The 24945-nt window shown below is 38.8% G+C and overlaps 1 protein-coding gene across 3 annotated transcripts in view; it reads right to left on the bottom strand.

Moving 5' to 3' along the window:
- Positions 1 to 24945, bottom strand: part of LOC146430257 (E1A-binding protein p400-like) — a 51480-nt gene that overhangs the window by 18512 nt on the left and 8023 nt on the right. Inside the window, exons 6-31 of one of the 3 annotated variants that reach the window (XM_085075740.1) lie at positions 23047 to 23157; positions 19342 to 19432; positions 18816 to 18923; positions 17720 to 18105; positions 17192 to 17497; positions 16858 to 17043; positions 15364 to 15504; positions 15177 to 15255; positions 14850 to 14896; positions 13761 to 13818; positions 13011 to 13100; positions 11709 to 11816; positions 10931 to 11124; positions 10595 to 10772; positions 10023 to 10159; positions 9496 to 9665; positions 8880 to 9054; positions 8353 to 8489; positions 7497 to 7683; positions 6417 to 6583; positions 5421 to 5575; positions 4653 to 4901; positions 3435 to 3599; positions 2445 to 2612; positions 1165 to 1256; positions 184 to 482 (exon numbers count right to left, since the gene is read on the bottom strand). In XM_085075740.1, the coding sequence (XP_084931866.1) occupies positions 184 to 482; positions 1165 to 1256; positions 2445 to 2612; positions 3435 to 3599; positions 4653 to 4901; positions 5421 to 5575; positions 6417 to 6583; positions 7497 to 7683; positions 8353 to 8489; positions 8880 to 9054; positions 9496 to 9665; positions 10023 to 10159; positions 10595 to 10772; positions 10931 to 11124; positions 11709 to 11816; positions 13011 to 13100; positions 13761 to 13818; positions 14850 to 14896; positions 15177 to 15255; positions 15364 to 15504; positions 16858 to 17043; positions 17192 to 17497; positions 17720 to 18105; positions 18816 to 18923; positions 19342 to 19432; positions 23047 to 23157 (4184 nt within the window). The remainder of the gene's footprint in view (positions 1 to 183; positions 483 to 1164; positions 1257 to 2444; positions 2613 to 3434; positions 3600 to 4652; positions 4902 to 5420; positions 5576 to 6416; positions 6584 to 7496; positions 7684 to 8352; positions 8490 to 8879; positions 9055 to 9495; positions 9666 to 10022; positions 10160 to 10594; positions 10773 to 10930; positions 11125 to 11708; positions 11817 to 13010; positions 13101 to 13760; positions 13819 to 14849; positions 14897 to 15176; positions 15256 to 15363; positions 15505 to 16857; positions 17044 to 17191; positions 17498 to 17719; positions 18106 to 18815; positions 18924 to 19341; positions 19433 to 23046; positions 23158 to 24945) is intronic. The other 2 variants (XM_085075741.1, XM_085075742.1) reach the window with 2 other exon arrangements.

Genomic DNA, 24945 nt, shown 5'->3' with positions numbered 1-24945 from the left:
AGGGAACTGAAGTCTATTTTTTCTTTCCTTATTTTTTCTTTCATGCTGCATGTCATTTACTGCTAAATAAACCAGTCTAAACCAAATAAGCTCATCAACAGAAGCAAGGTTTTAAACCTTTTTGAGAAGTGTTTTAGACATAACCAGATGTGTAAAGGCTTGTCAGGCAGAGTCACACATTACCTGTTAACAAGATCCTTAAGGGATTCCTGTTGCTGAACCAAACTCAGGATCATTTCCCGCAAGGGGTTATTTGGGCCTCCGGAGGCACTTGAAGAAAGGCAGCAGTTGACAAAGCCAGCCCACCTCCAGCTGTTGCCTTCACTGGAAGGCAGCTGGGAGGCCTTTCTGTCCCCAGCCAGAGAGCAAACACTCAGCACGTCCCGGCCATACATCGGGGCTCGCGAGCAGCGGCGCTCGTTGCCGGAGAAGATCCTGTCCAGGCGCTCCTTCAGGAGCCGGTTCTTCTCCTCGTATGTCTCCTTTGCCAAGAAAAGGTGAATAAAAACCACATTTGCTGCTCATCACAATAAATGAGGGGTTTTGAGTTTCTTTAGAATGAAACGATCAGGACCAGAGTATAGATCCTAAAGCAGAGCTATTGCTTAGACCAATTACTAAAGGTATACATTTCAGATAAAATCTGAAGGCTACAGCTGAATTCAATTCATGTTAAAGAATTAATTCTACTTTAATTTAGTATCTTCTTGCTTTTTAAAGAACATTTTCATAGCTTTTGATATATTCTTGATGTTTCCCTATGCTTTGTAAGTTGCTTGAGTATCTTTTCTAAAAACTTGTTGAGAAATCGATAAAAATTTGCTCAATTGCCTCTGTGTTCAAAACACAGAGAAAATTTTACGATGTCTATATGGATTACTACATAATTAAAATACACTACAGTTACAAGAACCTGTCTGCTATCACAGCACAAGAAAGCCGTCAGCTGCTTTTATACATCAGGATTTATCTATGGATTACAAATGAAAATGTATCAGATCTCTCAACCTGAAACACAGACAGAAATTAGGATATTTACCTACTCTGTAATCACCAAAGTTCCTAATTAATTCCAGCTTTGCAAATTATAGCTTCCAACTATTACACAGACTTACAATTGATTCTGAAAAGTTGTGTTTCCACAAGAAAATAAAAATTGATTACCTGTGACTGTCCATGCAAAGGTGCTGGTTTTAACACTGCTCCCATGTCACCAGATGGCAAGTTAGCAACTGCAGCTCTACCTGGAATACAAACTGAGGATAAACCTTGTGTTTATATATTTATTCTTCTGAAGATTGGTCTCATTTCTTATTTTCAATAAGCAGACATTTCATAGCTGTAGCACATCATTGCTGCAGACAAATTTTTAGTCTAATTGTCCATTGGGTATTGCAAATTTGTATTTTGTTATACATCAGATCCCTGACATATATTTACACTAACTGCTCTCACAAAAATCCAAGATAGATCAATTGAATTTTACTTTGCTTTGTACAAAGCAAAGTGTGGTGCTGCATTTGTACTTTATTCAAAATGTCATGTACAGTGCAATACACATTAACATTTAGAAAATGTTAATATGAACAGAACAGAAAATAGAAAATGTTCTAATTCAGAAAAAGATTGTTTTAATTTATCTTAAGCAAATCATCTAAGATTTGGCAGAAAACATATCAACTCACAGTATCTACGAATTGGTGAAACCATGTGACGCAATCTCAGTAGCATTCTTGTGAATTCAATTGCTAGCAGATGTTTATTCCGACAGTTAACTACACTATAAGAACATCACACCATTTTGAAGGAATGGTTTATATCCCAAGAAAATTACAGCAGATGGCCATTTTCAGGGAATGAGCTCCTAGTGTTGTATTTATCTTCATTTAATAATCTGCTGTTTTGTTGTAAATGCATTAATTTTTCTATTATTTTTTATCAGCATCTTGGTTGTGTTTTTAAACAAGTAACTGATCACATTTACAGCAAGGCACCAAATACCTAAGCAACATTTACAGAGAGGAATGGAAAACTGTAGCTTGACCAGCTGGAGAAATGAAAGAAATTAGATAAAAGCAAAATCAATGTGAAAAAACTGAGAGAATTGCTGGGCATTCTCTACCAGTATAAAAAATAGTCACCCCTGATTTTTCCTTATTAACGAAGTATTTCAAATTTATTTCTTCCCACAAAAAATCTGAGCAAAGGCAAAACTGGCCAGAAAAAAAAAAATTAATAAAGTTACATGCTTTCCCAAGTTTGTACTAAAAGTTTTCTAAAAACTCCAGTAAACATCAAGTACAAACCGGAAGGATTTGCCTCATAGTTTATCTGATTCTGAACTCAACTTACAGAATTATGATATGCAGCAAGTTGGAGTTACATACGAATGCCAATTTTTTTTTTTTATATTTAGAGTCATTTCTTCAGGCTTGAAAACCCACCTTGCTGAGTGACTGCAGTGGAAGCTGGGACACCTGCCTGGTGCTGGTTTCCCAAAGCATTCAGGGCGTTCTGGACAGTTCCTGCCTGGGAAACTGTCTGCATGACCACGGGGCCCTGAGGCCTCAGGTACTGCTGCCCAGGGGCTGACACGATCTGAAGGACACTTCCTGCAGTGGAGGATTTTAAAACATATTAGGGTGGAGAGAGTGGGAAAGAATTAATTTTCTCTAGCAAAATCTATTACTGTTACAAGCTGATCATTACTGTTTCGAACTATGTTAAAATTTTACCAGACAAGTTCATTACACCAATCTGCCACAAAGGGGAGAAACACAAAAGTCTTCACAGCTGAGGAGGACTTTCATGTCATATGAGTATCATTCTAATCTAGGTATTTATATAGAATTTGGATGAAATTAAATCAACCAAAAAATCCTCACTTAACATTCTGTTTTTCTGGCCACAGAGAATCAAGATATGCAGGTTGTCTTAAATTTGGCAATACACACCACCAGCTAGGGAGATTTCAGAACAAAATACATTGTAGGTAGAGCATTCAGCTCACGGCAATAGTTGGGTCAAAATTCAGAAGCACATCAATCTCGAAGTAATATTTACACAATTTCAGAACAAAGCAAGAATGTCCTCACTTTTGTCTGTTTCTGCTCAGCAGGGAGTTTATATCAAATAATGCCTCACCCTACTTTAGTTGCACTGCATGGGTGTGAAAACAAATCAAATAATAACATTTTTGAAAAACAATACAGAAGAAGAAAGTAACCATGTCTTTCATTTGATAGGCATTTATTTTTCAAACCAGAGCTACCTTGGCATCCCTGTCTCCTACAGAAAACAGGAAGAGCAGGACAATATAAGCACTGGGGATGGAAAAAAATCTCCACAACATACAGCAAAACAAGGAACATGGTGCCCACATCAAAATATGAGCATTCTAAATAATGGAAAACTGCCTGTGTTGAAATTAGTACCTTGTAACTGCAGGGGCTGCCCTGCAGTGAGCTGGCGAAGTTGACTGTGAGATAAAGTGAACTTGTTCCCTTGGAACTGCAGGGTCACTGGGGTCTCTGGCTGAGCAATCCTGCCTTGTGCTCCTGCTATAGAAGCCAGCTGGGCTATTTTTACTACCTCACCACCTGTTAAGGAGGGAAACAGGCATTAAAAAAAACAGAGTGGGAGGCGAGATGTTCAACAGTCACAATTCTACATTTTGGTTAGTAAACTGGTGCTGAAGCGCCTTCCATGCATAATTATACTTAGTGCATCAAAAGTGTCATATAAAAGTTAAGCAGGTATTGCTTTCTATATTTATTGGACAAACTGGAAAGAAGCTGATTGTTTAAAGGGTAAGAACATGAACATTTTAGAAATTACCACTTCCATTAGCAAAAAAGTTAAGAGCTACCTGAAAACTCATGTGACACTTTGTAACAGAACAAGTATAGACATTAAAGTGATTTTCACTGCCTTTTCAAGAGCACGAAGGAAGGTTTAAGGAAGAAATTAAAACATTCATATGTGTGGCACAGTAAATACACATTAGAAATTTGCTGATGAAACATGATTTATATTAAGCGATCTGCATTTAGACAAACCAAAAAGCTTTGAAGTGGCAAAGACCAAGCTTTTTGTGATTTAAATGCAGAAAGGTTAGAGGCATTTCAGCATTAAGTTTTACGATACTGAGAAAATATTGGTGTGAAAATCCAGCTTTTGTAAAGGCAGTGCATTACCCCAGAGATAAAATTAATACATCAGTGCTCAGTACTCTCTACACATGCTAATAGGCAGTGCACATACAACCTTAAAGCAAAGCCTCATTGCTTTTCTCTGCCTAACAGTGGCGACGCTCCTCTCCGCCAGAGAGGCCTTTAGCAGATGGATTAGTGTTTAACATGAAAGGAATAATTAGGAGAGAGCTAAAACATTTGGTCTGAAGGAAGTCTTGCCAGCAGAAGAAACATGCAGAAATAGGAGATTAAGTTGACACCACTAATGTATGTCCACAGCAATTCTATTGTTTCTTATCCAATTTTCGATTTTCCTTGGTCATAAGCAACGTACTGAGCAAGGCTAATCAGAAGAGTGAAAAAAAAACAACGATTCTGTACACATTTTTAGGGTGCCTAGTAACTTAACCTCATTGTAGTACAAAGGTGGGAGAAACCTTGAAAGGGGAGGCCACTTACTAGGCAACCGTGCCTGGGCCTGAGAGGTCAGTACGAGCCTCTGAGGCAGCACACTCTGTTGGATGGTGTGCGGGGGGGGCTGTGGCTGTGGCTGTGGCTGGGGCTGGCCCGGCTGCGGGGCCGGCGCAGAGGTCTGGCCCCGCGGTTTCACAGGGTTGGCTGCGCTAGTTGCTGTGGTGAAGGTCGCTGCGGGCTGGTGTCTTGGAGCACTGGTGGTAGCCTGAGTTGTCTGAAACTGTGCTGCTGCAGCTGCAATCAATAAGGGTTGTTTGTGCAAGCTGTTAGAGGTTTTAACTCGGCTCTTTTAAACAACCTGCATTAAAAAGAAACCTTCCGACAGGATAATCAAACGGCTACAAGAACGGCTTGTCCTTACAGACTGGGATTTCTAGCCACACCTCTTACTCCATCCTATTCTTACAACATTAGCTACTCGGAAAGCATTGTTTAAAGGCTAAATAAATACACAGAAGCACTGTACATTCCCATCTTTGACAGAATATTACACATCTTCAGGGTTTAAATACCAACTGTGGCATATTTACTCCATAAGCTAACAGGTTACACAAAGCTTAGTTTTGCATTATACTGGCAGATCATACTGGAGAAACTAGTGGGGAAATTTACTGGTAATTAGTCTGTTGGTATTTTTAAGCCATTAGTATTCTAGACCATTAAGCTAGAGGGAGAAGGAATTCTATGAAACAGACTAACTTGTATCTGTCTAAGCAGAGGTGCAGGTGACCAAGGTGGCACTGGCTCCCTTACCTTGGTTTGAAGACACTGTAGCTATGGGGGATCTGCCTCTCACTTGTCCCTGCTGAGTCACTGTTGCCGTGGTCACCGTGCGTTGGACTTGAGTGCTTGGGAAAACCACAGTCCTGCCCTCGGGCTTCTGACCGTACTGAACAGGCTGGAACAACCTGCCAAGAAGAGGGAAAGTCAAAGGCCATAGGAAGATCACAGTTTGGCCTTGGAAAAACAATCTCTGTCACCCGGGGAATATAGAAACTGATCAGATGCTAATCTCCTTCCTGCAGACGGCTGAAGCTGGCTGGACTCATCACTTCACAAACTTCCTGAATAAACACTGCAGAAAGTGATTTTGCTAAATCCAGGAAAGAAAACTTTCACTGCCATATTTCCATTTTAATGCAGGATGCTTCAGGATTGCAGCAAATACCTTGAAGTTGCCACGCCTATATCTGGAAAAAGATATATTTGAAGATACAGCAAAACAAGGGCTCCCATATAATCTCCAGAGAGACATCAACATGCTGCAGGTCATCAGGCAGCTCTCTTGCATTATAAAAACAGTTCCACGTTACTTTGAGAACACTACTTCACTAGGAGAGAAATACTTTAAAAAAAATCTACTGCTACAAAACATTGTTTCTTATGTAACAGTGAGAGCACAGCTGACACTGCAGGCCAAACTGAGTCTTGAATTATCTTCATAGTAATTTTGCAAAACAACACTCATAAGGCCATAAACAAGGTCTGAGAACAAAGCTCAGCTCCTGGTGAAGTAAGGACTATGGGAAATCCATCAACAAACTTCAAATGGAATTGCATGCCTCAAAAAACAAAATCCTTATTTTCAGAGGTAAACAAGAAGGCTAAAGAACAATAAAATGCAAATGGAAGCCTGAGGTTCAGTGTGAATCACACTAGCAGAGATGCAGAGAGAACTCAGTAAAGATTGCAACAGGACCACCTTTTCCTGCTGTAGTTCTAGCTTAGAAGCAGTGCAGGTGCACATACCTGCTTGGTTTGAGCTTCACTGGGTTGGGCCTCGCCGGTGGTGGAGGAGAGCTGTAGATTTCTTCAATCAACTTTCTAGTAACCTTTTGTTTTGGCAACATTTGTGCTTCATAATGAGTCATTTTGTTTTCCATTCCAATGAGATCAAAAAGAGACAGGTCTGATTCCTGAGGACATTGGAAAATTAAGTTTGCTTTACATGATGACCCAAAACAGCTAAGTCCTCTTTATGTTCAATGCTGAATTAAATTTCTATACACTTACTTTTTAACTTTAAATAAATCACGTAAGTTTAAGAAACAAACTATTAATTATTAGCCAAAATTGTCTAGAAACCTTGGAAATAAATCCTAAACTGACAGTCCCATTTTAAGCATTAGAAGAAAAAGAACTGAAATCATTAGCCTGTTATGGAAATCAAAGCAAGGCACATTTAACAATTCTTCATATATCATAATTTCCAAAGAATTAAATAGAGCTCTTTGAAGGTTAGCTATCAAGATGAAATGCGAAACTACAATTAGGGAGTAGAAAAATATGAAGGATGGAAATAAAAACTTCAGCAGCTCCATTACTCTTTTTTTTTATCATCTCAAGCAGTGGCATCACTTGTTTAACAATAACAGAAATAGTGGTACTTCAAATGGATTGACAGAAGGGTACTAGTCACTGAAACAGAATGTTTACTCTCATGTGAAAAAGAGTAAGTCTTGTTTCTTTCAGCTACTGAAAGCAAAAAGGAAATTACAGAATGTGGTAAATAAGCACAGCACTACCTAGAGTGACTTCAGTGTTGGAAAATTCCTAAAAACATGAGCATGATGAAAGCATAGCTAATTTCTCTTTGACCAAGTAGGTCAGGAAAAATTACTGTTTACAAACCACATGAAAAGTCCAAACCACTATGACAAAAAAAGAGATGCAGCAAGAACACACTTGGTAGGCGCAGATGTGGAATAGTGAATTCCTTCTATTTATAAACTTCAGGTAGACTTATCACATATAAGAAAACAGTAATAAGTACTGAAATTCTGCCAGGGCACTAAGAGAGAAAAAAAAAACCTTAACCTTTCTACTGACCTTCCAAATATCCCTTTCCAGGGCTCGCAGTACCAGAGAGGCTGTTCTGTATTCCAGTGTTTCTGATACATAGGAGGCGCTTGAGAGACGGGGGTTTATCAGATCAGGGTGGTTACAAATCCGCTGCAGCTGCATCAGGACATGCAGGACACTGATGAAGTGTCCACTTTTGAGGGCTTCCTGGGTTCTACCAAATAAATTATACAAAAATACATTGATTAATGTGAAGCTTTTATGGGTATGTCTCTAAATCAGCAATGAGAGAACTGCAATGCTTAGAACTAGTTTAGATTTCACCGAGATCTTCCACAGTATTTTAAGCGGCACTATACTAAAAGTAAATTTGGAAAAATGAAACTTAAAGACCCAGACCTGCCTTACAATCAAATACAACCTATCCAGTTCCCTGTCCTCTCCCTGCTTTGTTTCTGTTTCACCCCTGCACCTGTCAATTAACACCTGGGTGGATGCAAGAAAAAGACTTTAAAAAGACGAAAAATCAGTTTTTAGGGATATGTTGAAACAAAATAGCAGCAAACCTGACCAACACAACTTGATTCTTAAGTTCCAGAAGTAAATGCATGTTCTTCATAAGGCCATAGCATCACCTGCCTGTAATTCTACTTTATAATGCAATCATATTCTATTCACATAATATGAATATAATATTCATAATATTATATCATAATTATTATAATTATATTATAATATCATAATAATATAATAATAATATTCACATAATATAATGGAAAATTTCAGAGAAACACTAAAACGCTTCCCACCATGACAATTATTTATTTACTTGCTTAAGCAGTAAAAGTGACAGCATTTTATATTCACTGTTTTAAGTCCTTACCCTGGTTGTAATATGACATCCTCATACATGGCTTTTTGTCGACTAGACAGACGGCACTTGAGCACATGTTCATATTTCTTTGTGAGCTGCTTTTCAACATCTCGCTTTGATCTCCGCAAAATAAACGGCTGAATCATCTGGAATGTTTCAGAATTGAGAGGATAAAAATTCTCTCTTCAAAGATTTTACAACAGGAAGCTAAACCTATTCACACCTAACAGATTTGATGCGATGAACTGCATATGCTATATATAATCATACTGCTATGCACACAGTTGTATGGACATTAATTTGCTCTTTAATTTCTGCATGTCATGCTTCAAAATCTGAGCCCTCTATTATTTTTAAAGAAATCTCCACACACTTCTGGTAGCAGAACCCCCTGCTTTCAAAAGGATTTTCTGTCTGAACTGAACAAAGTGTTATGAAAGGACACAGATTCTGATCTGAACCATGTATTTTTATTCCCCCTCTCCTCAATGGCATTACTACTGTAGTAGGACAGGTAAGAAAAAATGACAACATACTCTGTGCAACCTGATGACCAGTTTATGGCAGTAATCCTGGTTTTCCTCATTAGGTGCTTTTACTGGAAAATCCAGGTAAGGTCTGGAAATTCCCGGAATCAAAAAATGCACCATGGTCCACAGCTCCATCAATGTATTATGCAAAGGAGTGTCTATCAGAAGCAAACGATGCTGGCTGTGGATGAAATTAAGATTTTTAATTGACTGATTACTATAACTTAATGTTTGTCAGATACACAGAAGAATTAAGTAGATATAATAAAATTAAACATAGGATAAATTATCTTTTCAGTCTTGACTACACCACCAAAGCTTCCTCACTGCAGTGTCAGAACATACGAGGGGTTCTGTTTGGGAGCAGAGAGTATCAGCAAAGAATTATAATGTTATGATAGTGGAAACAAAAAGATCTCAAGCATTTCTTTGATTTATAATTGTTTCAAATAAAGGCACTTGCCCAAATTCCAAATATGGAAATATGTGCACATTGCACAGGAATTTGGGCAAACCAACTCAAGAGGGATTTTTTTAATCAGTTTTCTGTTAAGAAGAGAACTGTGTGACATGAAAAGAGAAAAACCTACTGCCAGCAGGAAATCACTTCTCTGCTCCATACCTGCGGAGACTGAAAAGTGCCTCCCAGTGTTTCTCAGTCATATTCTTTATTTGTTGCATCTCATCTACTATTAAGTATTTCCACCGCATTTTCATAAATGCTGTGTGGCCTTTGAACAGCTGCTTGTAGGAAGTGATACACACATTGAAGCTGTTGGGTTCTGTCCATTCCTGCAGAAAAGGAAAGAAAGGATGAGAGAGAAAAGTTAAGGAAGAACTCTCAAATACCTTACAACCAGCTACTTCTTCATTAAAAAAAGACACTATGACCCAACACATTATAAAAGAAAGTATTGCTCTTTGAATTATAGTCAGTTCAGAAAGCAGGTGAAGTATTGCGTGTATTGCTTAATGCCCAGGGGTTCCAAAAATGCCTTTGCAAATATAGAATCATTAGGTGTGAATCTCTTTGTAAACTAACTTGTAGTATGCTAAAACTCCTCATATCACATCACCATGGAAGGAAAATATAGATAAAAGCAGGCTAAAGATCTTAGGCAGCAATGGAAGAGTTGCAAAATGCAGCACCTGTCTTTTTGCCCTAAGTTCTCTTTGGCTCCCAAAGTAGAGAAGTATTTTCAACCCCGGGCACCAGCGTTTTAATTCCAGCTCCCACTTCAATATATTACAGCTCCGGACAACAACAAGGTGAGGACCCCAGTTCCCTACAGAAGAGGAAACACAGCAGTTAACACTGGAAAGAGACAACTTACAATGTATGACCCTTATACTCTCCCTTGATTTTTAAATCACTTTAGTGCAATGCACTAAATTCATAATTTAAAATAAGATCCAATAACTGCAAACACTGGTATTTTAATGACTAATCTACTCCTGATCATTAGACAACTTGTAAGGCTTTTCTATATTTGTAAGAATTTAGAAGAATCCCTAGAGGCTAAGAGTTTGATCAGACACTATATTTGACTAGACGGAACCTGATGTCACACAATATCAAAAAGTTTTCCTGACATAATCTTACTCCTGTCATTAACTAAAGCTTCATATGTTTCAGTAGGAAAAAAAAAAGTGACCCTAGGCTACAATTCACAAAGATAATACTGGTCCATTACCTAAAACTGTTAGCCAAATGAACTTACCTTCATTACAAGCCAAATGGGCAAAAAAGGCAATAATTTGCACTGTTTTTCCAAGCCCAGCCTCATCTGCTAGGATGCCATTGAGATTCTTCCTGTACAGCTTTGCTAGCCAATCCAGCCCAATCTTCTGATATTCTCTGAGAGAACCATACAACAGTGCTGGAGTGTTGTATTTTACCTGTAATGGGAATGATTTGATATTTTTTCCTGAGTTAAATTCACAGAGGTAACTTGAAAAAAAAAGCAATTTCTTGTGAAGAGCTACAAAACAATGAAAAAAAAGCATTCTTTATGTGAACAGAAGAACACACAGTAGCAGAAAATAGGGATTCTTACTGCTGTTGTTATCCTGGAGCTGCCTTTAGGTAACAACATCTCTGCTGCAGCAGCAACTTCTGCTATGTCTCGCATATGCTTCTTGGGAGGACTGGATCTGTCCATGCCCTTGTACTGGTCAATGCTGAGAAGGGAGTCTATGAGGACAACTTCTTTCTGGGGACTTTCCCTATCAGACATGTGGTCTTCCATTTCTAGGAGAGAGAAAAATTACAGTGGCATCTAAAATAAACTTCAGTAGCAGTTACACAAAGGAACTGAGATAACCAGAATTCAGACACAGGTCTAAAAGGAGGCAGCTAACTTTGAAAAACAATTCTGTGATTTTCAAGCTAGTTCAGGTAAAATGCAAACAGGATTAGCTCAGGTTCATGTACACGTTCTGGACATTTACACAGCTAGACAAACATGACCATTAGCTTTTCACAACTTCTAGGGAGGTCCTCTCATACTACTGAAAACCTATCTTCAAGTATGTAGACCTGTCATCATGTTAGCACAGAACAGAGGTGTTACTATAGCTACCTATGAAGTGTGCTGTTTAATTCAGTGTAGAGAGGCTCTTCTATGGCTCAGTATTGTTCTTGAAAATCTCACACATCTTCACTTTGAGACAGGCAAACACTGCCCTCTTTTCACAGACTGAGAAATTTTCAATGTGATTCACTTAATATGTGTTTTCTCCTAGAACAAAATGTCTTTTCACAGAGTCCTGAAGAGCCAAGCAACTTATTTCACCTTGTAAACCAGCACAACTTCTAAACAAAGAGTAATTTACCTTCCTCACTGCTCTCCTCTTCACTGTCGGGCTTTGGCTGGGGCCAGTGAAAATTTTCTGCAAAGGCACCTTCATACATCTTTACCAAATCTTCCAGAGGCAATTCAGCTGAAGATCATTAAAGGATGTAAGTTTAAAAATACCAAAATTTGGAATAATAGATATCAATAATTTTAATCTCATTACATTCTTCACAATTGCATAAAGCCAGTTCTCTAATCAGAAGTTAACTTAAGAGGTAATTATTAGGCAAACGATGGCAGTATTTATTCAATAACCGTGATTACAGAGAATATCTGGCATTACACCAAGCAGTTTGCTCTCACACTTTGCTTTTTACTCTATTACAAACATCATACAAACCTCAGTAAACTCCCAGTTGGGGAGGTAGAGGCATCAAATCCAGCTGAGTGGTTGGAAGGCAATTAATGACTTTAAAAGTTTCAAAACTGAGTTGTACCTCAGCCCCTCTAACCAGAAGCTCCATGATCTCATCTGAGCTGGTAAAGTAGGAATGTAGGTGCTGGCAGTGGCCAATCAATCAGGAAACATTCTCATTAGGAACTTAGCTGACTGGCCAAGGGTTATAATCCCTCCAACTGGCCAGTTCACTGCAGCCACAAAGCTGCCAAACAGACCAAACAAACAGATTTGGAAACCACATGTTAATTGCCAGGCGGGCTCAGCCTAATGGGCAGCCTGCCTCTAAAAATCTGCTTTTAGCAGGGTAAGTGACACATCTCTGTGGGGTACTTTACACACATCAAGCTCAGCATAGCAATTACATTGCTAATGAGAGGGAGCTGCTAGCCAGAGCACTGTCCCTAAAAGCCCCTTGTCTTCAAATATTTATACCTCCCCTTCAAGGTCAGCACTTAAGGGCCCTTTTGGACCTGCCAAGTCAGTCACAAAATCCTTCTGACACACTCAAGACAGTTGATGATAAAATGTTCATGTTCAATCTGATACAACTCTGGTTTTAAGTGTTTATCATGCACTCCTAGAACCTGGGTTGAGAGTCTTGGTGTAAGGTTTTAATGCAGTGCTTCACTAGAGAACTGCTTTTTCTCAAATCACCTTGAGTGATAACTAGGACTGCTTTAAAAAGTACAGATGTCCATCATCACGCCAACAACTGCTGCAGCTTTCCAAACAGAAAAAAATAAATACAGGCTACATAGGACTCAACATCTGAATGCACTCAATTTCCCACCTCTAATCCTCTTTACAAACACAACTGCTGTGTGTTTCCAGCTGTTGTTTCAGAGCCCAGCAGAGAGAAGAATCAAGCCACGTGCCTACCTTCCTTGGCTAAATTAGACAATTCAGTTTGATGGTTTATGTTTCCTTCTTTAGCTTCTTGTTCTTCAATTGTTTCTTCTTCATCTTCAACTACAAGAAAAACAAATGCAAATCTTGGCATTCAAGTAATTCAGGAGGCTTGTAATTAAATACCCCTCAAGTGAACGAGCATAGAACATTCTAAGTGTGCAGGATTTAAAAAGAATGGAACATGTATGGAAAACGAGAAAATCTGAAATCTAATATAGAACTTAGAAGATAAGTGAAAAGGAAAGAAGCACTTCTGTCTCAGGATAGAAGGCAGTCAAAGTGTTGATTGACAATGTTCACCACAGACAGGTTGTTCAGTAGCTTTAAACAGGGGAGCTCCTTTGTCAGAAACACGACAGAGTGGTCACCACAAGAAAGGACCCAAAGCAAATGGGTATTTCAGTCTGAAATCCTCAAAAGAACTTCAAGACTGTTAGTAAGGCGTGATAAATGAAGGGATGAGGACAGAAATAACTAAAATCCACCAATAATGATGGTGGTATAATTTCAATGAAAATGTTATTTTCAAATTTTCATTGAAGCTCTTTTAGGGATAATTTACTATTTAATAGACTATCTAATCTCTCTAAGAAATAGATGAAGGTTGGTATTTGGTTTGTGAAAAGCACTGCACCATACTGTAACAGACTGAAAACCTGTGGGTTTAATACACAACTTATGCACTATGCTATGGATGGGAAATTTTGAGAGGAGACTTACCTTCCTCATCAGTCAAAGACGTGCTTGCCTTTCTTTTCCTTCCAGATGATGAACCCCCCTAGCATTAAATAATTATAATATTTAAAATCACAGAAAACAAAGATAACAGGGGACTTTGTTTTTTAAAGACAACAAACCATGCCTTGCAGGGACAACAGCATTTGCTGATAGACATTTAACACCTATTAGCTCTTTCCTGTCTGCAAAAACAGAAACTCTGCTTCTGAATTGAAGGGAGTGTGCAGTCAGCCACTTCAGTGCTCATGGATCTAACCATTCTGGTCCAGCTGTGGTATAAAACTTTTACCCAGGTTGGATCAAGGACTAAATCTTTTCACTAATCAATAAAAAAGGGATATGGCACAGGCCTACAGCTGTCTCAGCTGTCCAGTACACTCTGCAGAATTGTTTAACCTGTGCCAATTAACTCTCACAGCCAGTGCTGGGACACAGTTTGGCTGATAACACATGCTAAGGCTTGTTCCTAGCAGGAAACTCAGATGCAGCCATTCTGCTTAGTGGAGGGAGAGTATTTCAGCACATGGGCATCAGCTGTGGCACAACAGATGGCTCAGGGCCTCAGAACCATCCCTTGTCCATTTTTTTCCAATTGCACAGATATAGCCAAGGAGTCCTAGCACACATTTCACCCAAGGCAAAAGATATCCCAGTTTATTCAGTTTGATCCATTCTGTAATAAACACCCACATCTCTCACCAGATAAATCTCTGCTGAGCACCTGAAAACATGTTTCATGCCCCACAAAATCTACCCCTGGCTACTGTAGATGAAACTCCTGTCCAAGTCTGGCAATTAATTTTTGCAGGTTTTTTTGGTCTTTAATCTCAGAATGAATGATTCACAGCCACTAAAGCCATGTATCAACCACAGTCCACCTTCCTTCCTAACCAGGAAAAGAAAATTATACTTGTGCTTGTCACTGAATGTTCAGTTATCAGTAACTACAGTGAAATCTGCTTATCATCACCATGCATTTTTAAAAAATTTACCTTTACCAAAGCTTTTTCACTATGTTGTCACATTTAAATTAATTTGATGGGCTTTTTTTAAAAAAACAGGAAGACTCACCATTTCACTTTCTTTTTCCAAATAAAGGTCTTCTTTTGTATCCCTACCTGGAAAATTATTATACTTGATGTATGTATTCATCACTTAGGAATTTCACATTTCTTACATGAACTTTTAAATGTATTTAACACAAAACACAAGAATTATTAACAAAATCTAGCACAAAAACATAAAAAACCCATAACTCACCACTCAGATCTATTTAAAACCTACTATTACCCATTCACAATTCTATCACCAACACGATTAACCTGCACTGAGTGAAATTATATAAGGCAGTAACATCAGAATTCAGACTGTATTTCTTATGAAATTGAACACAATTACCTTTCCTTGAAAATCTCTTTAAATTCAAAGCTTTTTTCCTCTTCTCTTGAAATTCAATTTGCAGTTTAATTTCAACAACCTGAAATGTAAAGCAAGCCTAATAAAGCACTTATATTTTACAAATAAACTACTGAAAATGAAAAAAACCAGCACAGATTGCATAAGTCTTAGTAAGGGGGAACTTTACCTGTTCAATGTTAGACCAGAAATACTCTATTTCTCTAGCAATGGAAGCTGCAATCCTCCTTAGTTTGTTCTGTTCTTCCCTTTTAGCTCGCTCTTCATTAAGTTTCTTTTCTTCATGATATCGAGCCACAGTTCTTACCATCTAAAATACCATGAAATACTGGATTAGATTACCTCAAAATACATATCATTGCATTTCTTAAGATTATAGTGGTTAGCAGCAGCCAGATGTTGACCATAGCTTTACACACATAGCACTTACCTCCAATATTTCTAATTCTTACCATGCCAGTAAAGCAACAGACATGAAACTCAAAGAAAAAAAAAAAAAAAAAAGAAAATACAACAACTATAACTAAGCAATCAAGTAGGAAACTCTTAATTCATTCTCTGGATACAAAAATTACAAAAAATTCTACTGAAATTAGCAGCAAACACACAAAAGAAAACTTTTTTTTTTCAGACAGCACATATGAAGTCACAGAAATCACACCACAAAATGTCAGAGACCAAAGCTAAAATGAGTTCAAGAAGAGTGTACATACATGAGTGAAAGATCAGTCAATGGCTCTTAAGACTGACTTGACTGCAACCTTTAGCTCAGGAGGTCCCTAAAACATTGACTTCCAGAAGTTTGAAGCATAGTGCCAGGGGAAGGATCATTTCACATTTGCCCTTCCTGTTTCTCCTATTCTTAAAAACCTACCATTGGCCACAAATGGAAATCTAGATTTAAATTATATTCAAAATGCAGATGTTTATTGCACAAAACAATACACTTAGTTTAATACTTTGCTTCTGAGTTTCCATCATTTCAGATTACACAGTAGAAAACAACATGGCAGTTTAAACCAATGACCTTCAGTTGCTCTCTTCATTACCCTAAATTGGTCATAAATGTATCAAAAAACACTGCTGGTATCCATAGAAAACCCTTGCTCATTGTAAATAAACAGATTTTATAAATTTCATATCACACCATATCAATTTTCATTCCACTACTATATTCCCACTGTTCTGCTATCTTCCCCTAGGGAAACAGTTTCTCCACCATATTTCGCTGTTTTTACTCTTATTTTTCTCTGAGATTAAGAAAAAATAACTAGACAGACAACCACACCCAAGGGAAGTTATTTATAAAATTCTATATTTACTCATCATTGAGAGGAAATAACTCATTCATGAGACAGGCATGATAACTCGTTTTTTTAAATATAACCCTGTCAACATACTGAGTGTGTCCCTAAATAAGTTATTTGATTTCCAGAGGAATAAAATCCACAAACTGTTATTTGCATCCACAATCTGTACAATTATCCAGTCTCTCTCAGACGCCATAGCCAAAACTGACAACATGGCTTCTCATTTGAGTTAAAAGTTAGTGCCTCATCTTGCCATCACTTCTATCTGTAGCAAAAGATACTTCAATAGTTTGCTACCAAACCAAGTGATATCAACATTGATTGTTCTGAGCTAAAAAATGTTTTTCAAGTACCTTCTTAGCAGTTGCCATCTTCCACTTTCTCTCTTGGGCAAAATCAGTTGCCATCCACTGCATTTCTTCCAGCAAATAATCCCAGTGGGATTTTGGTCTTGGAGCCTCTTGGAGTTTAGGCAGTCGCCTGGGAGACCATAAACCTTCCTTTCTTAGTTCTGCTATTCGCTGATGGATTTGATTTTCCTTCAAAAGAAATACAGAGAATTCCAATGAAGCTGGAGAATGCAACTGAAGTTGCAGAATCACAGAAAACCAGTAATTGTTTTCACTTCATCAAATTAATTAACAGGAAAAGAAAAGGTGTAAAAGCATGACACAAAAAATATCTTACCAGCTTGACTTGCTCAGCCAACTTATCTTGAGAGTTTTCCTGTGGCAGCACTGCTGCATTCTGAGCTGGACTTTGTGTTTTAGGTGCTGCTGCTGCTACTGCTAAGCCAGGAGGCTTGGATGCAATAGGAGACAGGGACTTGGTGGTTGCTGGAGAGGTCCTGTTTGTTTGCACTGGGTATGGAGAAGGCGGTGCAGTGCCTGGGATCGCTGCTGGAGCGATGGATGAGGTAGGTGGCAGTGGATTCGCTGCAAGACGCTGAGAACTCTGAGCAGGATCTGCAGATGGTCGTGTCAGAGTCACGGTCTGCCCAAGAAACACACTGGTTACTGATGAGTTTAGGATTCAATGCTTAGTCTACACTACAGCAGAAGATAATGGAGGCTTTAATTTAACAACAAATGTACATCTGCATTTTTACAAGGAGTGGATTTAAGTATCCAGTGGAATTAAAACATGAAGATAGATTTCTTAGATTTAACCAGGCATGGAAACAAACCCATTTCCACCCCACTAAGGCTGCCATACCTGTTGCTGTATGGTAGCTTGTGGCTGTGACACTTGGCTGGGCGTCTGTCCTTGCACGTGGATTGCTGGTGGCACCTGCTGCTGCAGCGGCGCTGGAAGCGGAGCGGCCGTCAGGGGCACACTCTGAGGCTGGATCTTCACCTGGATCTGCGGCTGCGTCGGAGACTCCACGAGCTGCTGCTGCTGCTGCTGCTGCGGGAGCTGCAGGGTGGCTGGCAGTGACGCCATGGGGACATTGGTGGGCTGCAGCCGTGCTGGCAGCTGTGGTGGTGGTGTGTGCAGGCTTGCTGCATTCTGCACCGGAGGGCCCTTGGAGGGGTCGTACTGCTGCTGGCTCTGCTTCTGCCCCGTCAGCTGCACCGTCTGGGGGGTGGGAGGCATTCCACCTGCAGGGAGAAGAGGAGACACAGTGCAGATGAGATTAAAATGTCCAGTGATCTCTGTTGGGTTAAGGAGGAAATCGACTGCAAATAGAGTGGTTTTGTTACTTACTTTGCCACAAGACACCATCACTTGAAAATACCACATCACAATCACAAAATAAATCACCATTACAATAAACAACAAAGTACTTCATGCACAGGACTGTAACTAAAATTTGGAGCACAGCAACTATAAAAGAGCATGTCATTATAGGTCTTCTAAATTCTGTATACTCAAAAAAAGAAAAAAAAAAAGGACTGGTGAGCTAATGAAATTTAACCTACAAAAAAAGCATCAAGTCTAAATACTACTTGGTTCTTAACACATTCACTCTAACACATATTCTAAAGCTTGGCATGACTAATGAATAAAAATTTGTCATGGTGTTCCAATTAGGTGGTTTCTTTTTCATAAATCATTGGCTCAGTTCCAGAATTCTCAGATTGGCCATTTTGCATCAGCACCTGTGACGTATTTCCATGCCCACATGCACCTTTGGAGCCCGTCACTCAGCTCCTTAAACAAACCAGGCATTGCATACCAAGTATTAATTTACATGGAGAAGTGTGTGGTGGGACTAGGATCTTGGCAGGCCGGAAGCTCAAGTTTCTAGTCCCATCACCAACATCTCCTTGTTAAATTAATGTGCAGCTGGCATGTGGTGACACAGTACCTTGTGCCGTTGGCATTAGCTGTTGAAGAGGAACTCCTGAAGCCACACCCGGGTGCTGAAAAACCATCCCATGACGGCCCACTTCAATTCGTGGTCTCTTAGACGAATCTGTGATATTCAAATTCCATTTATGGCATGGTATAATGGAATGGGTTCAATTTTACAAAGCAATCTACTACACATGATTCCAACATCAGCTCCGAAAGCTACGACTACTGTACATGTGTAGCATTCATGAATAACATGCTCCAGGGGCAGAGTCCCTCTGACTTCAAGTTGGCCATCTCCAATCTTCTCAGCCAGAACAATCAACCTAACAATGTCTCCATGCCTGCCAAATCCAGGCCTATCTACTGGGAGTGGAGTGCACTCTTCCCACAGCACCAGTCACAGTAGATAACCCTAAGGATCTGACAATTCCCAAGGTGAGGCAAAAATGTATTTCAAGAGTTACAGAACAGTGGGCTCCAATCACTGCTTGGAAAAAAAAAGAGAACTGAAGTGGAATTGTGCCTGGGGAACATACCTGCTGGTGCAAGGGCCTGCTGCTGTCTCTTAAAAGCTTCAATCTCTATGGTGCTCACAGTCCCCGTCCCCGGAGTCCCTGTATGCGTTTGCTACAGGGAAAAGAAAACAAATCACAGAAGTTCAATCTGCAGATGGTCTAACACCAGGAGAGAATTTACAAACGGGTCTAAGGAGGCCAGCACAGAACAAGTCCTTCAGAACATCTGTATAACAAAGGAAACAAGACTCATTCCATATCTGCTATGAAGTTTTAGTTGTCCACAGTGCAGAGATACTCTTCTTGAGTTTAAATTTTACAGTGATTAAGTTGGTTATATATAATGCATACCCACATTTTGTTAAATTACACCAAACTCAAGAAAATGGGATAAATCAAAAAATAAACTTGCCCAATGTTTTTCATTACTTTTTTTTTTTTCAATAAATGGAAATTTTCATTAGTGTATTACATCTGTGTTAAACATCAGTAACACACAAATTCATCCTCATCCTGGAAACAGTTTAAGCTTATTTGAGGCTCCACCACTCTCAGGATAGAGCTTTGTGAGAGGTACTGTTGAAATATTTCAGGGAAAAGCTAAGAAGATGGAATAAAAGAACCTCAGCCAAGTTACACAAGTTCCAGTTCTCCAGATGCTGGACTTGTACCTGTTTGCACAGCTGGCAAAATCAGTCTCATGAATAAACTCAGTGAGGAGCAACAATATTGCCGTAAGGCTAAGGTGACATCAGAGCTCACCAGAAATTACTATTCATTTTGTCTGAGGATAAACAGCACACAAACTATGAATTAAAAAGCCTTGAAGAGCACTACTGATATTGAGATGCAAAAGGAATCACTGGAGTCTGATTCAGCAAGTTGGAATTTAACTTCAGTAAGCTTATACAGAGCATTTAAATGTTATTTTTAAATCACTACATTTAATATTGGGAATGATGGCAAGAATATATCTTTGAGAATCTTTTCAGCATCAAACACAGCTGATAGGCTCATGTACAGGATTACTGAAGTAAACAAATCTGTGTATATGACAATTTTCATGCTCTTTGGGCCCTCAGCACACTGGCAAGTACTTATTAATGTCCACCAGTGTCTGTGCAAGTCCAAGTCCTTTCAGTGAGTTTACAAACAATTTTCAAATTCTCCTCAATATTCGGCCATGCTGTACCCAATATTCTATGAAACTTAATATGAGAAACATAAGGGCTATCCCAAAAAATATCTTAAGAGATTCCATCACAAAATACAAACACAGACTTTATGTATGGCAGTCTCTACATCCTAGGAAATGGATGAATTTAGCACTCTAGTTCTCAAAGTGTAATTTTCTGATGGTGAGAGCCTTAAACATGTTGAGGTACAGCAGGGGTTTGCAAATGTTGTGAAAATTTTTTATCACAACATAGAAAGACAGTAATTTCCAATAACAATCTTTTACTTTATTCACAGGTATTTTCTTCTCTGATTTTAACCAAAATTTTACCAGTGTAAATTAAACCCATGGAGGTAAACACCAGCCTATACTGAAATAAATCACAGCAGTGACATCCTGCATCTTCAGTGCTTCACTGCATGGTATTAATAATCACAGTCAACATCACCTATGAAGATTGGGTTTCAAATGCTCCTTTTTGAGCTGAATATATCTCATGCCCCTCAGACTCAATCAATAGCTATGAATTAATAACACTTAATGTCTTTGCTGCTGTGAGGGCATCTGTGGTCATTCCAGCGATACAGCTACTGCCTTAAGATGTAAATTTTGGTTTTAAGAAACTCTGACTCATATTCACAGTTCACTGCCATTTCTAACTCAATAGGGATTAAGTTTTCAAATATTTTTCTCACAAGGCAGACATGCAGCATATTTCAGGTCCAACAGCCAGTGTCTGGCAGAGCATCACAGACCTGGGCATTTATGGAATTTTCAAAATAAGCCACAAGAGCTGATTTTGTGTATGCTGCTGAATTGACTAACAAATTCAGTTTATGTCCCATTTGCATCAGATGCTTCTGGGACATCAGTTTAAGAAAGTACATTCTTCAAACTCCACATTAAATGCCATTTATTTCACCTGCTCTCTCCCTCTGGATGACTGCACAGTCACAGTTTCAGGCTGTATCTCTACTTTAGGATTTTTGACTGACATTTTCTTAAGAATATGCCTCCCAGCTGTCTGCATTATCACCACATAATTTAAGCCAGACACTTCAGAGAGCAGACATGTCTTTATAAATTGCAGTCACATACCATTAATATTAGACTAAAACTGTCCCAACTTTAATTAAAATAATGTAGCTCTCCTGAGGTCATGATTATGCAGCACGCACACAATAATCACTCTGAGTGCTGCACTTATGCACTGGGATTTGAATGGTGATGCTGATTGGGACACATTATTTCTCCACAAACAGTTGCAAAGAGAAAGACTGATGGAAAGAAATGCCACTTCCCACTAGCAGTTTGTGCAAAAGGGTCAGTGTCACACAGGGAGTTTTGTACATTTTTAGCATGAACCAGTTTCTCTGAAACTGGTCTGAAATGGTACAATGCCTTCAAAAGTATCATCACTGCTGCAGCTACAGCTTGATGGGAACCCTAATCACTACAATAAATAACCTGATATAATATTAGGTATTGAAACAGCTTAAATGAAGCCTGACTACCTAAGGAGACTTCCCAGACATGTCAGTATTGGCCATAAGGAAGAGCTCTCAGTGCAATCCCCTTCACTACACAACTCCTTTGCACAATATCCCAGGGAACATCCCATTTGTTACACACACGAACACAACTTGGCTTGCATTTCATTTCACTTTCCATTTCCAAAGCTGAGATAAAGCCAGTACAGACTGTACAGCTGCTGTGGTACAGCAGAGTAATTCACCCTGTAACACCTTCTAAGCCTATCATTGAGCTAAAAGGTAAATATTTTAGTTGCAGATGGAATTAGGATATTTTACTTCTCAGGGATGTATGCAGTGATGTCTGGGTAACACAGAGTTGAAGGCAGCTGCATAAAACCATACTGAGCTGAAAAGTTGCATCATTACTGATCCACAACAACTTTAACTGATTATCACATTTATTTCTTCACTTTCTTCAGCATTCCTCATGAAAAAAGAAATAAATTGTTAAAAATTACTTTTGTAATAAAAATAAGCACTTCTGTTTCTTCTTCCAACATTTACGGCAGAGCTAATGGAAAGCAGTTAATTATTTAAAACAAATTGTGACAGAGGATTAGTACTGTTGTTTAACACATTTCAGGGAAGGCAAATCCAAAACCTTCTGTAGCCATACTCAAAACCTTTAATACACAAGGGAAAAAAAAAAAAAGAAAGAAAAGAATTTCAGAAGAAATCCACAATTACAATGCCACAGACAAAGAATCCATATTATCACTATGCAGAATGCACAAATGAACCAAATGCATTAGGGATACAAAAGACAAACAAACCAAAGTGAAAACATTCAAGCTGAAAGTTAATGCAATAAGCCAGCAACCTGGAGACAAAGCTGTAACTTCCTCAAGGCTTCAGTTATACTGATGCATTTGAAGACTGCAAAGGCTTTTTTGTTTTGTTTAGATGATAAGGGATGGGCTCTTGGGAAAATTCTAATTCATCTAAGAAATATCAAATCTGAATGAAGAAAAAAAATCTGGGATGAAACTACATTTTAGAACCATTGAAAAGTACCTGAAATGGTTGCTGCTGGGATGAAAAAGCAGCAGAAACATTTGGAGGAAGCTGGGTTGCTATAGCGACAGGAGTACCAGTCTGCCCATCCTTTCCTGTCACAACCTTTACCTGAGAGAAATATTTTGGGAAAAAAAAAAAAGAAGGGAGAATCATTTTCTTTTTAAAAGTTTTTTTTTAACTGTTCAACACACTCCTTTGGTACTGATGGCACCTCACTGAAGAGGGGATAATAACTATACCACCATCAGTGCAGCTTGTTTTGAGCACAGCCCATTTTTAGAGTTCTGTCTTACTTTTAATAGCAGAACAGAGCACAGCCTTGACTGTTTATTGAGATTTCTCATCACTGGAAACGTTTCCTTAAATCCAGCTAACATAAAAGTGTGTTTTAAATTTAATGATTGCTGCTGCTAACGGACAACAAATTAGCATGACAGACAGTTTGAACGTAAGAGAGCTTCAACATTCATTTAAGCAATGAGCACAGCCACCATTCACTCTCCCCTTGAATTCCCAAAGAGATCAACCTTCCAGGCAAGGGATGAAGCGCGTTGCTTTAGCAGAAAGTGATAAAGAGAGGGAGGGGGAAATAAAACAGAAGACGACCAAAAAAAAAAAAAATACAAAGAAAGAACATAATCAAAAGATGTCTTAATCTTTCAGAAGGATTCATCACTTGAAAACACATTAAGACTTTTGCTGTTGCACTTGGCAAAATTCTCCAGCAGTTATAGGGACAAGCAGCTTCCACAAACAAAAGAGGATCCACCACGAGAAGGCAGTGAAGTACAGCAAATTCTCAACCCAAAACACCGAGGGGTAGAGCCTCAACTCATTTAATGTGCAGCAGCACCACTGACTTCAATGAACCTGTCGAATCTACACCCACTAAAGATCCCTCAAAGTGTGCAGATGGTAGTTAAAAATACCTGGTTACTTCAGCTGACAAACACGCAAACCAACAAGAACACCTAAACAATTTGACAAAACACAAACCAGGTGAAAAAAAGATACTGAATATCCATTGTCAAAAAATTACAGTAATAGGCTAGCTTTTATGTTACTACATAAAGAAATTATTCCTTTAAAAATGTCAATAACTGTCATAAGCAGAAATATATTTTTCCTAATCAAGAAGTTTAGGCAACAGAGCAATGAACAAATTAAACTTCAGCCGTTATACTGCTAAAATTTCCCACAAATTCCAACTGAAGGTATGATTGCTAATGATTCATACCTAAGAGTCATCAAATTTCACTGAAGGCACTCATTTCCAAAAGGTATTCAAAGCAAACGAGGTTTTTTACATAATATTGGTTCTTCCACAAACTAGCAACTCTACACCCGTAGACATTTTCACAAATTTAAAAATATTTTTATGAGTGCCAAGTGGTGCAGGGGCATCAGTTCTATCTACCCTGCTGCAACCACTTGCCATTCTGGCTTGTGGGCAGGCTCTGCACCAGAGTAGTGCTCCAGCACCTACAGATGAGTACAACCATGCAGGAAAAGCTGCACAGCACCTGTTTGTGGCAAGCTTCTTTCAAGTCCTTTGCCATTAATAAACAGTGAATTCAGACTAGTTAGTAATTTAAACCTTTGCATAAGTAACAAAGTGAACTTGTCAATGTCCAGTCTGTAAGTGCTGGTTGTTAATCCTTTAGACAGCAACTCATACACAGAGCTCCAGGGCAGCCTGAATAACCTAATACATGACCTAATACATGACTGTGGACCCTTACATGTTCTCTCTCACTAATCAGATTAATTCACGTTTTTTCTTACCCACAGCAACACTGAACTTCAGTAACATCTATGGTTAGAAGTCACATGAGTCAAATACAGGTTAACCTCTTGTAATGCTTTTGCTTTTTTTTTTGGTTTGTCTAAGTCTAG

The sequence above is a fragment of the Lichenostomus cassidix genome, chromosome 15 (genome assembly GCF_008360975.1).
Source record: "Lichenostomus cassidix isolate B80296 chromosome 15, HeHo_3.0, whole genome shotgun sequence".
In the NCBI taxonomy this organism is placed as follows: domain Eukaryota; kingdom Metazoa; phylum Chordata; class Aves; order Passeriformes; family Meliphagidae; genus Lichenostomus; species Lichenostomus cassidix.
The sequence above is the reverse complement of the archived record's forward strand: the minus strand, read 5'-3'. Positions and strand labels throughout refer to the sequence as shown.